Source organism: Ranitomeya imitator, chromosome 2 (assembly GCF_032444005.1).
Source record: "Ranitomeya imitator isolate aRanImi1 chromosome 2, aRanImi1.pri, whole genome shotgun sequence".
Lineage (NCBI taxonomy): Eukaryota > Metazoa > Chordata > Amphibia > Anura > Dendrobatidae > Ranitomeya > Ranitomeya imitator.
In genome coordinates, this window is record NC_091283.1 from 63,711,077 (window position 1) to 63,724,850 (window position 13,774).

General features: G+C 44.2%; 1 protein-coding gene across 1 annotated transcript; it reads left to right on the forward strand.

Annotated features, from left to right (window-relative positions):
* Positions 1-12,402: 12,402 nt before the first annotated feature.
* LOC138667195 (olfactory receptor 6F1-like) lies at positions 12,403-13,545 on the forward strand. Its single transcript, XM_069755488.1, has one exon. It carries the CDS (start codon positions 12,521-12,523, stop codon positions 13,454-13,456), a length of 936 nt encoding a protein of 311 aa, XP_069611589.1. The 5' UTR covers positions 12,403-12,520; the 3' UTR covers positions 13,457-13,545.
* Positions 13,546-13,774: the final 229 nt, after the last annotated feature.

The following is a 13,774-nucleotide window of genomic DNA, read 5'->3' on the forward strand; positions in this document are numbered from 1 at the left end:
GGGCTCCAAGAAAAAACCACAGCGCCTGGCAAACTCCAAGTCCATCAAATTCAGGGCAGGGCCTGAATCCACAAATGCCATAACAGAATAGGACGACAGAGAGCAAATCAAAGTAACGGACAAAAGAAATTTAGACTGTACCGTACCAATGAAGGCAGACCTAGCAAACCGCTTAGTGCGCTTAGGACAATCGGAGATAGCATGAGTGGATTCACCACAGTAAAAACACAGCCCATTCTGACGTCTGTGTTCTTGCCGTTCAACTCTGGTCAAAGTCCTATCACACTGCATAGACTCAGGCCTATGCTCAGAGAATACCGCCAGATGGTGCACAGCTTTGCGCTCACGCAAGCGTCGATCGATCTGAATGGCCAAGGACATAGACTCATTCAGACCAGCAGGCGTGGGAAATCCCACCATAACATCCTTAAGGGCTTCAGAAAGACCCTTTCTGAAAATTGCCGCCTGGGCACACTCATTCCACTGAGTAAGCACAGACCACTTTCTAAACTTCTGACAGTACAACTCCGCTTCATCCTGACCATGACACAAAGCCAGCAAGATTTTGTCTGCCTGATCCACTGAATTTGGTTCATCATAAAGCAATTCAAGCGCCAGAAAAAACGCATCAACATCACGCAATGCAGGATCTCCTGGCGCAAGGGAAAATGCCCAGTCTTGAGGGTCACCACGCAACAAAGAAATAATGATTTTTACTTGTTGAACGGGGTCACCAGAGGAGCGGGGTTTCAAAGCTAGAAACAGTTTACAATTATTTTTGAAATTCAAGAACTTAGATCTATCCCCAGAAAATAAATCAGGAATAGGAATTCTAGGCTCTAACATAGGATTCTGAACCACAAAATCTTGAATGTTTTGGACCCTTGCAGTGAGATGATCCACGCAAGAGGACAGACCTTGAATGTCCATATCTACACCTGTGTCCTGAACCACCCAAAGGTTTAGGGGAAAAGAAAGACAAAACACAGTGCAAAGAAAAAAAAATGGTCTCAGAACTTCTCTTATCCCTCTATTGAGATGCATTAATACTTGGGCCAGCTGTACTGTTATGACCTGATGGTTAGGAGCACCCGGCACGACCTGATAGTTAAACTCACACAGGACAAGCTCTGGGATGTGGGAGCTCTGCTGACCGCAGGCCCTAATCCTATCACAACAACTATAAATAGCCGTGGAGCGTTCCTGACACTCCCTAGACGCCTCTTCACAGCCTAAGAGCTAGCCCTAGAGATAGAAAATAAAGCCTACCTTGCCTCAGAGAAATTCCCCAAAGGAAAAGGCAGCCCCCCACATATATTGACTGTGAGTAAAGATGAAAGTCACAAACGCAGAAATGAAACAGGTTTCAGCAAAGGGAGGCCAGACTTACTAAACAGACAGAGAATAGGAAATGTATCTTTGCGGTCAGTACAAAAAACTACAAAAGACCACGCAGAGTGTGCAAAAAGACCTCCGCACCGACTAACGGTGCGGAGATGCCACTCTGCATCCCAGAGCTTCCAGCTAGCAAGACAAAATCATGATAACCAGCTGGACAAGGAAACAATGAACAAATAATAACTATCAGGAACTTAGCCTCTGCTGGAGAAGACAGGTCACCAGAAAGATCCAAGAGCGAACTGAACCAATGCAGGAACATAGACAGCTGGCAAGGAGTAACGATCTGAGTGGAGTTAAATAGAGCAGCCAACCAAAGGATAAACCACGTCACCTGTGTAAGGAACCTCAGAAGCAGCAGCTTCACTCACAGCCACCAGAGGGAGTCCATGGACAGAACTCGCCGAAGTACCATTCACGACCACAGGAGGGAGTTCGACAACAGAATTCACAACACCCCTCAATCTCCTGCATCATGCATCCCTCTCTCTCCTGCACTCCTCTCTCCTGCACCCTGCACCCCTCTATCTCCTGCACCCCTCTATCTCCTGCATCCTGCATCCCTCTCTCTCCTGCACTCCTCTCTCTCCTGCATCCTGCATCCCTCTCTCTCCTGCACTCCTCTCTCTCCTGCACCCTGCGCTCCTCTATCTCCTGCACCCCTCTATCTCCTGCACCCTGCACCCCTCTCTCTCCTGCACCCTGCACCCCTCTCTCCTGCACCCTGCACCCTTCTATCTCCTGCACCCCTCTCTCTCCTGCACCTCTCTCACCTGCACCCTGCGCCTCTCTCTCTCTTGCACCCTGCACCCCTCTCTCTCCTGCACCACTCTCTCTCCTGCACCCTGCACCCCTCTATCTGCTGCACCCTGCACCCCTCTATCTCCTGCACCCCCCTCTCTCCTGCACCCCTCTCTCTCCTGTGCCCTGCACCCCTCTCTCTTGCACCCTGCACCCCTCTCTCTCCTGCACCACTCTCTCTCCTGCACCCTGCACCCCTCTATCTCTTGCACCCCTCTCTCTCCTGCACCCTGCACCCCTCTCTCTCCTGCACCACTCTCTCTCCTGCACCCCTCTATCTCCTGCACCTGCACCCCTCTATCTCCTGCACCCCTCTATCTCCTGCATCCTGCACCCCTATATCTCCTGCACCCCTCTCTCTTGCACCCTGCACCCCTCTCTCTCTCCTGCACCCTGCATGCCTCTATCTCCTGCACCCTGCACCCCTCTATCTCCTGCACCCCTCTATCTCCTGCATCCTGCATCCCTCTCTCTCCTGCACTCCTCTCTCTCCTGCACCCTGCACCCCTCTATCTCCTGCACCCCTCTATCTCCTGCATCCTGCATCCCTCTCTCTCCTGCACTCCTCTCTCTCCTGCACCCTGCACCCCTCTATCTCCTGCACCCCTCTATCTCCTGCATCCTGCATCCCTCTCTCTCCTGCACTCCTTTCTCTCCTGCATCCTGCACCCCTCTATCTCCTGCACCCCTTTATCTCCTGCATCCCTCTCTCTCCTGCACTCCTCTCTCTCCTGCACCCTGCGCCCCTCTATCTCCTGCACCCCTCTATCTCCTGCACCCTGCACCCCTCTCTCTCCTGCACCCTGCACCCCTCTCTCTCCTGCACTCCTCTCTATTAGGTCTATGATATCACATTATTAAAAACTGACTCGCTGAATCCTTCTAAGGCTATGTGCACACGTTGCGGTTTAAGCTTAGGAATTTCTGGTGCGGATTCTGCATCTCTTGGCAGAAAACGCAGGTGCGGGTTTGTCACAATTTTTGTGCGTTTTTGTTGCGGATTTGCTGCAGATTTTTTTCGGATTTACTGCAAAAAAGAAGTCACATGCTATGTCTTTTAATCCGCAGCATTTCCGCACGGAATTTTCCGCACCATCAGCGCAGCGTTTATTTTTTTCACATTGATTTACATTGTACTGTAAATCACTTGCGGATCTGCAGCGTTTCTGCACCGCAAAAAACGCTGCGGATCCGCAGGAAATCCTCAACGTCTGCACATACCCTAAGCTCTATGTAGAAACAGGAGGTCAGTTTTAATGTATGAATCATAAGTTACTGCAAAAGTCCCTGGCAGGGGGGAGAAGGGAGCAGCTGGGTCAGAAGTTGAAAAGAGGGATGACTCATGCAGGGAAAAGAGACTTTCAGTTTCTGCATAGAGCAGAAAAAAGAGAATTATCTGGGTAGAAAGACAAGAACCATAACTTTTTTTTACGAGTCATAGTTTAGTTTGACCCTATTTATTTTCCAATATAATAGTTTTCAAACAAGATGGAATGGAAAAAACCCTACATGTCACTAGGGTTGAGCGAAACGGGTCGGCCACTTTCAGAAGTCGCCGACTTTTGGCAAAGTCGGGTTTCATGAAACCCGACCCCTGTGTGGGGTCGGCCATGAAGTCGGCGATCTTCTGAATCTGGAATCGGAATTCCGATACCGATTCCCGATATGTTTAAGATATCGGGAATTGGTATCGGAATTCAGATTTAAGTGTAAAATATAGAATAAAAATAAAAAATATCGCTATACTTACCCTCTGACGCGCCCTGGTACTAACCGGGAACCTTCCTTCCTTCGAATCAGCGCTTTCAGGACCTTGCGGTGATGTCGCGGTGACGTCGCGGCTTGTGATTGGTCGCGCGACCGCCCATGTGACCGCCGCGCGACCAATCAGAAGCCGTGACGTCACCGCGACGTCACCGAAGGTCCTGGAAGCGCTGATTCTTAGGAAGGAAGGCTGCCGGAAAGAAGCAGGGCGCGTCCGAGGGTGAGTATATTCCTATTAGGTATATACTCACCCTCGGACACGCCCTCCTTCTTTCCGGCAGCCTTCCTTCCTAAGAATCAGCGCTTCCAGGACCTTCGGTGACGTCGCGGCTTGTGATTGGTCGCGCGACCGCCCATGTGACCGCCGCGCGACCAATCAGAAGCCGTGACGTCACCGCGACGTCACCGAAGGTCCTGGAAGCGCTGATTCTTAGGAAGGAAGGCTGCCGGAAAGAAGCAGGGCGCGTCCGAGGGTGAGTATATTCCTATTAAGTATATACTCACCCTCGGACGCGCCCTCAAAAAATAACTAAACAGAAGCAAAAATATATGCTGTGTGAGATGACCAGTGTCTGTCAAAATCGTGAAACCACCATCAATCACAACATGATAAACATTTGGATGTGTTACATATTCACAAAGTGACAAGGAAGTATAACTATGGTGAAGGACAATAAGTGATAAGAGTGAAGGAGGAAGGATTGGATATCAGTGTAAATGTGCACTCACAATAGGTCTGTGGATCCCAGGCTCCTGGATGGCGTCCTCCCCAACGCGCGTTTCGGCTCTTTTGCCTTCATCAATACAACTGAAGTGAGTGAGGTTGGACACTGTCGGAATTTGGCTGGAAGTATGCAGATGACACACTTGGGGCCTTAGGATAGGCCGTTCCCAGCACAGGTGAATCCGTTCCCAGCACTGTGAGAATTCACGAGACTACAGTCACAAAGAGCGACTACAGACTTGAGTTCCAATCCTGGACAACCTTGTTAACTTTGTTCTATGCGTCCACATGGCTGTAGTGATAGCAAATTTATTATATTAGTTTATGTGTTTTTTTAAACAAACACATAATTTAAAAAAATGACTCCGTTGCCTCATTCTGAGAATGATGACTTTTTTATTTTCTCCTAAAGAGTTGTTTGAGGGTTTGTTTGTTTGCTTGGGTCAAGCTGTAGCTTTTATTGGTAACATTTGGGGATATGCGCAACTCTTGGATCTCTTTTTACTTCTTTCTTTGCAAGGCAAAGTGCCCTTTCATTTATTTTTTCTTTTCAGCATACACTGTTGGAGATAAATATTCAGATTTTTTTTTTAATAATTGTGGATGCAGTGGTTCCAAATATGTTCATTTGTTTTTATTTACATGTGAATATAAACACTGCTCAAACAAATAAAGGGAACACTTAAACAACAGAATATAACTCCAAGGAAACTTCTGTGAAATCAAACTGTCCACTTAGGAAGCAACACTGACAATCAATTTCATATGCTGTTGTGCAAGTGGAATATAGACAACAGATGGAAATTATTGGCAATTATCAAGACACACTCAATAAAGGAATGGTTCTGCAGGTGGGGACCACAGACCACATCTCAGTACCCAATGCTTTCTGGCTGATGTTTTGGTCACTTTTGAATGTTGGTTGTGCTTTCACACTCATCGTAGCATGAGACGAACTCTATAACCCACACAAATGGCTCAGGTAGTGCAGCTCATACAGGATCTGCACTACCTGAGCCATTTGTGTGGGTTGTAGAGTGTGTCTCATGCTACCACGAGTGTGAAAGTACGACCAACATTCAAAAGTGACCAAAACATCAGCCAGAAAGCATTGGTACTGAGATGTGGTCTGTGGTCCCCACCTGCAGAACCACTCCTTTATTGAGTGTGTCTTGATAATTGTCAATAATTTCCATCTGTTGTCTATTCCATTTGCACAACAGCATGTGAAATTGATTGTCAATCAGTGTTGCTTCCTAAGTGGACAGTATGATTTCACAGAAGTTTGATTTACTTGGAGTTATATTCTGTTGTTTAAGTGTTCCCTTTTTTGAGCAGTGTAGTATGTAACAATGAAGTAACCAGTATTCAAGCCAATAAAGGAGTTATCTACCTATCCGGACCTGACCTCCTTACTAACCAAAATCTCACACTGTCTGTCTGCTATCTCGGCTTTCTTTGCTACTCGCTTTCTAAAACTGAATATGGACAAAACAGAATTCATCATCTTTCCCCATCTCACTCTACCCCTCCTCCAGACCTATCCTTCAATGTCAATGGCCTCCTCCTACCATCTCAAACTCAAAAATATTTCCCGGATCCACGCATTCCTTGATTGTGACACCACAAAAACACTAGTGCATGTCCTTATCATCTCCCGCCTTAACTACTGCAAACTCCTATTCTCTGGCCTCCCCTGTAGCACTCTGGCACCACTCCAATCCATCCTACACTCTACTGCCCAACTAATCTACCTGTCTCCCCACTATTCCCCAGCCTCTCCCCTATGCCAAGCCCTTCACTGGCTTCCTATCGCCCAAAGACTCTAGTTCAAATCCCTTACTATGACTTACAAAGCCATCCCCAACCAGTCTCCTCCATACATCTGTGACATGGTCTCCCGGTACTTACCTACATGCAACCTCCGATCCTCTCAAGATCTCCTTCTCTACTCCCCTCTCATCTCTTCTTCCCACAACCGCATCCAAGACTTCTCCCGTGGTCCCCCCATACTCTGGAACTCTCTACCCCAACACATCAGGCTCTCACCTACCATAGAAACCTTCAAAAAGAGCCTTAAGACTCACCTCTTCCAACAAGCCTACAGCCTGCAGTGATCCTCAACCTACTGAACCGCCACACAACCAACTCTACCCTCTCCTAGTGTATCCTCGCCCACAACCTGCAGGCTGTGAGCCCTCCCGGGCAGGGTCCTCCCTCCTTATGTACCTGTGTGCCTTGTTTTTTGCTCATGTTTAATGTATTTGTCTATATTTGCCCCCTTTTTCACATGTAAAGCGCCATGGAATAAATGGCGTTATAAAAATGTATAATAATAATAATATAAAAAATAATAATACAAGACAAATACTTGTAATGATAGTATTTATTTCTAATTTTATGATGATATCTATTTGCTAAAGATGCTTGATGTGTCTATACTACTCCTCAAATGATACAGAAAATTATGAATTTCCTTTGCTGTGGGAAGGCTTTCCAACTGTGCCATGTTACTTTGGATAGGGATGTCATTAATCAAGTCACTCTAAGGGGCTGAATAGAATAAGATTGACAATGCAGTTGGAGCGCCCCCAGATGCAGGGCCGCGGGTTACTCGGTACCGGTCCTCTCTGGCTCAGTTCTGGGGTTGTCACGGTGGCTGGACCCGGTCCGTGACCCTGCTAAGGGGCGTCCAATGAAAGGTGATGTAAGTCTGTCAAGGGTTCGTGATGCCACCTGTGGTATTTGGTCAGGTCGACCGACGCTGCTCGGGGTCCACTGGGGTGATGTGATGGCAGCTAGATGGTATACCTTCCCACAGGGAAGTGTAGGTGGTGATGGTTTGAGGCGCAGTCAATAACGAGGACACAGGGTTGCAGTCTCTTTACCTCTTTACTGGTGACTTCAGGATCCTCAATCCGGAGCACTGTCAACAGGGCTGTCTGAGACCGGCCGGTCCGAAGGCACATCCAGAGTTCCCTTTGCAGGTGGAAATCAGTGCCTACCACTAGCGCCTGTGTGTTGTAGTTCTTCCCTGCTGAGCATTCGGGATAGTCCTCACAACTTCTGTTCTTGTTCTTTCTCGTTCTTTCTCTTCTCCGTCCCCCCAAGTTTATCTGGATAGGACGCACCCGTTTGACGGGAAGGCTCGGAGCTATTCTGGGACCCTAGAGACGCCCCTCTCCACGGTTGCCCCCTATGTCTGCTTAGGTGATGTATGGTAGACAGCCAACCTATAATTAACTGCCCTGCGGTATTTGAAGTAAGGCATAAAGTCAGTTACTTCCTCGGTGTTCCGGTCACCAGCTACGCGCCTCAGCAGGATGTTGCCGTTCTCGGGGCATGACTCCTACTGGCTCTCCTTTATGCTTGATCTCGTTTCTCACTGTCCACAATATCCTTCACTTCGTGTCCTTTCTTTAGATGCCGCCGCAAGGTAGTGCAGGCGCGGCTCTCTAACGTTCTGCCTTTGTCGCTAAGTCACTGCCAGGTTCCCATGCCTGACAGGGACCCCTCTGATGTCTTCCCCGTAACACCCCCTGCCACGGGATGTTGCCTGGGCAAAACCCAGCCAGCTTCTCCTAACTTCCTATCCAAACCCTAGTTTTACCAGTGTGAGGAGTGGCCTAATAAATAAAACCTTTTGCTCCCCCTAGTGGCTGGAGTGTGAAGTGTAATGTGTGCTTGTGATACCTGGTCAGGTGAACTCCTTTAGTGCCATCAGACGTACCATCACTTCCCTTAGTGGCAGAGCGACACCACTGCAACGACCAGGTCTCTGGGGCGCTGCACATTAAATAAACTTTGTCTTAAGTTTCGATTGGTGAGAGATTGGGTGATGATGAGACCTCCATCGATTGTAAAATTAAGGAAAGTGCTATTCTTCTTTGATACTGAAGACATGCTTTTTCTTTTAGCCTATCTTTAGTGTTGGAAGAGATCAGTGCTTGAACCAACATTTCTCCGCTTTTGCTTTGTCAATGGGATGAGGTCTCAGGTCTCCAACTGATTCAAACTTCTAAATTGTTCATGCAGATGTTCTCAAGAAATTCGAGTCACAGAGAAGTTATTGTCTGAAAATTGAGTGTCCCTTATTATGCTCTGGAGTATCTCCAGACCCCAAAGCATATTAAACATAAGACGTAAAAAAGTAAATAAAAATACATACTCACCTCACTGTTCACCGCTCTGCCCCTTCCGCTCCCTGCCATTGTCACCTATCCAACCCTCGCTGCATTTTCTGATCACTGCTGAAATCACCTGGCCTTTCACGCTAGAGCAGGACTTCTGGCTCTTGTAAGGCTTGGGAGGGTTCTGCGTAAACGCATGTGAGGTCATGACGTTCTGATGTCGCGATTCGAGCCGTGACATTATGCGCAGCACAGAGCACGAGCGATGGTAATCAAAAGATGTGGGGAAGACTGGATGGGTGACGAAGTGTGGAGGGGCTGGAGACATGAGCGGTGATGTGAGTTTATGGATTCTTTTGGTTTTGTAACCTTTTGATGGCCCTTTACTGTTCAGAAAAATGGGGAATTACAGTATAAACATTTTTTTTCATTTTACCATTTAGTTGGGATTTTTATAAGATTCGAGTATAAATGGATTCCAATTGAATTTATTGGCTCATCTCTACATCTGACATCAAACGTTTTTTTAGATGACAGTTAAATTCAATTAAACCATTACTTAGTTTTTTATATAAGACTTCAAAACAATGATGGTCCCAATATTACGAAGGTACTTTGTTTCTATCTATACCTCTTTTTTAGATAAATACATTTACCGTAGATGATCTTAAAATGTATTTCCTAAGTAAGATAATGCAAACTTTTCTTTTGTTAATTCCCAAATGCTTTTCAGTCAGACAAACACATAGGGATTAATTATCTTTACGTGAATCTCGGGAACTATCAAAGGATCAAAGAAACAAGTAATTAAAGCTAAAGCAAGGTGTTATTTTTTAAATAAAAGATGACAAGAATTCAGAATCCATGTGTGTTACTGTGGGCCACCAGAAAGTTAAATTAGGGTAAGTTCATACATACATTGTAGATCATCGAGAAAATACAATATAATAGTATTTCTGGGAAGTGTTTACATTTTTGTATTTTTTTTTTCCTTTCTTTTTTTAATCTAACAGTCCACGGATTTTGTAAAGTTCTTGTTAGTAATGAAAACTCTATATGTACACACTATATTACACCAAATATTGTGCCCCATCTATGCCCTTTGACTCCATTCAGCTTCCAACCTGTTTTCTTAGTGTTTGTGATTTTTACTATTCATTTTTTTCATATTTAACAATAATTTTGCTTTTTTTCCTTTACCTAAATTTTGTCAGGTCCCAAAGAGATCTACTGTACATAACATGCTCCTTTCTATAATAGATTCAATGTTTCATTAGTCCGAATAGACTAATTATCAGAAAGTCATGTATGCTGCCTGGTGATCAAGACATCAGTCCAATTTTGAAGTTTGGAAATGTTTAGTTATATCCTTAGTTCTACCTCAAGTCCTGTAATCAGATGTCTACTAGTGATGAGCGAGTGTATTAGTTGCTCGGGTTTTCCCGAGCACGCTCAGGTGGTCTCCGAGTATTTATGACTCCTCGGAGATTTCGTTTTCATTGCCTCAGGTGAATTATTTACAGCTACTAGCGAGCTTGATTACATGTGGGGATTCCCTAGCAACCAGGCAACCACCACATGTACTCAGGCTGGGTAGTAGCTGTAAATCATTCAGCTGCCATGATGCAAACTAAACCTCCAAACACTAACAAATACTCGGAGATCACCCCAGCGTGCTCGGGAAAACCCGTGCAACGAGTAGACTAATGTCTACAGCTCTCTGTGTGCTGACCAAAAAGGTATCCTGATCTATCTGCTTATTACCATTGTCCTCCAGGATGAACAACCTGCCAGAGCGGTGTTAACCAAAGCATCACTGCTCACCACTCCACTCACTCGCTACAATAAAGGATCCCAATTACACCTTTTACTCGGTGTGATTAGAAACAATAAAGGCAATCTGGGAAAAGCAATACACCACAGACTAGTTCTGGCTCATTAGCATATAACTAAGGGAGCAAAAAAAGTTTTTTTAACAGTACAGAAGCATTTGTATGACATCAAGCTCTGTGTTGTAATTCATGGATAAGCCAACCTAACTCTACGGTGATTTGACTGATCTTTGGTAACTAACAGGATACCCTTAATTTGTGCAAAGTTTAGAAGCTATCTCCTATTAATAGGATAGCATCCTTATTCCTGAGACCTCCATCAATCCTAAGAACAAGGCCAGGTATACAAGATTATTTTTAATCTTTACTTATGAGGAAGATGCTTTCACACGGTCAATAAAACTTAGAATCTGAAGTGTATCTGTAAGGGGTTGTCCGCTGGAATCTCAAATGTATTTGTATTAAAAGAAGTTGTCCACTACTCTGACAATCACTTCTCAATTACCATATTTCCTCGCATAAGAAAAACAGTCTATATTCCCTTCCAGTGTCGGTGCCATTCGAGACACATCGGCTCCGGGTATCCAAGGGTTTGCATGATGTCATATCACGTGAGCCCTGCAGTCAATCAGCGGCTTCTTCATTCCTACTCCCTTCGGACGTAGCAGACATCCCGAGGTAGACAGAGGGGAGGGCTCTTTTTCTGGATGTTAGTTTCATCCAATGGAAGTCAGAGTGAAGCATCCCACTAGTTGCCACTGGTTGGCTCCAGGGCTCATGTGACATAACGTCACGCAAAACCCTTGAGGAGACCTTGGTTGCCACCGGAAGTGAGTACAAGCTGTTTTTATGTTATGTGGGGAAATATTGTAATTGAGAAGGGGTTGTCCAAGTAGTGCACCACACCTTTAATGTATGATAAATAAAAGACCTACATCATTCAAAGACATCAATCAAAGTATACACCTAGATACATGGTCATGGTCATGGGCTGGAGGACCAGAGATAAATCGTACTTCATTGCTAATGGTCTAAAGCAATGTTTTGCAAATGTTTTCATAATCCAAAACTCCTTATGGGGTGATGCTTGACTGTTGAAGACATGATGTCAGATTCTACGATTGATCCTAATTTCGTCAGTGATGATGCCAAGTTTTCATCAGGCAGTTCATGATATTATGAAAACAATATCACCAAAAATCGTTGTGGAATTTCTACATATTACCATTTTTAATTTTGATTTTTGGCTCCATCGGAATTACTTGTTTTTTTTTAAAGATTTTAGTGCACCAGGAATTTTAAATAAATTTAGATGTCCCTGCTGTTATAATGATGGGTGAATAGTTGTTATCCAAAACAAAAATACATTTTCCTAATTCATTTCAAGAGCCACCAGTTTAAAGTTTTATTGCGAAATCCATGACGATGATTTCATCTTTGGATCTGTTGATTAATGATTCCAAGATATTTCTATTTTCAGATTATACTGTTCTACATATTTTCAACCTGGTTCAGTTATGAAATGAGCCATTTCGTAATGATTTTGACCTCCTGAATTCAAATCTGACAGTGAACAGTTTTAGTTGGCTCTTGCTTCTGTGATATCAAAGAGTTTTCCTTTTACTGCTCCATATATTTAAAGGGGTTGTGCCACCATAAAGAAAACATTTATCGTAGCAGAAAATGTGGAAATAAATGGTTTTGTAATTTACAGTTATTAGAAAGTATGCTCCATTCAAAAAAAATAACAACCTTGCATCTTCTGAAGCCAATCAGCAAATTTAAGCATCATACTCATTTCAGTACCACAAAATTAGATAAGTTCAGCTGTTTTCATCTCTGATTCGATTTGGCTGCAGAACTTTATTATCATGCACATATTCCAGTACAACAAAACTACAGTTACAGAATTTCTTCTGTCAGGTTTTTCCAACTTCAATGCAATGGGACGTTACCTCTTCCCTGTTATATTGACTATTTATATTGTTACCATTAGTACCAATATGTTCATCATTGTCATAGTAAGGATTGATCAACGTCTACATAAACCCATGTACTTCTTTATTGGCAGCCTCTCTTTCTTAGAGATCTGGTACCCTTCTGTCACTGTTCCTAGACTAATGTGGGCTCTAATGAGAAGGAAACAATCCATATCTCCAGCCGGTTGCATGACCCAGTTTTATTTCCATTTTTCTTTCGGTGTAGTAGAGAACCTTCTTCTGGCCATCATGGCTGTTGATCGGTACATAGCCATCTGTAGACCTTTAAGGTATACAGTTATCATGAATCCTGACACGTGCATCAAACTTCTGTTAGGATGTTGGTTCTTGGGCTTCATTATAGTATTTGTTCCATGTTTACAGGTCTCAAACCTTTCGTTTTGTTCTAAAAATAAAATTGACCATTATTACTGTGATTTTGCTCCTTTGATCAAGTTGTCCTGCTCTGATACAGCAAGTGCTGAAAAGTTATTTTTTGGCTCTGCCTGTTTTATCATTTTTGGTAGTTTTCTGATAATTTCCATGTCCTATATTTGCATTATTCAGACAGCGATGACATTTCCAACTTCTTTCGGCAGACGTAAGGCATTCTCTACGTGTGCCTCACACTTAGTAGTGGTTATTCTTTTTTATGGTACAACTATGTTCATGTTTATCCGACCAACCACTGGTGACCTACTGCACATGAATAAAATCATACCTATCATCCCGTCCATAATAACTCCTCTTCTCAATCCTATTATCTACACTCTAAGGAATCAAGAGGTGAAAGAAGCCATGAAGAAGATTGTCCAAAAGATGTCATAATGGGATGATCCGTATTGGAAAACACTTGTATATAGACCATGTATATGGCCTTTTAATGGACAAATAGAAATCTGTAAACTCATACTGTACTTGTGGTTTCATAAAAAGACAGAGATTTTATGGATTTACTAAACAAACAAATATTGTTTTGTGTTCCATCAGATGCCTTATCATGGTAGGTCCAAGCCAAGAGCACTGGCTTCTTGGACTAGTTACCCAAGACATATAGTCCCCAAATGGCTTCTAAAACTATGTCTGAGATTAACAGAGCCAATGTCTAATTCATGCTGCCCCTGGTATGGACACCATTAACCTACT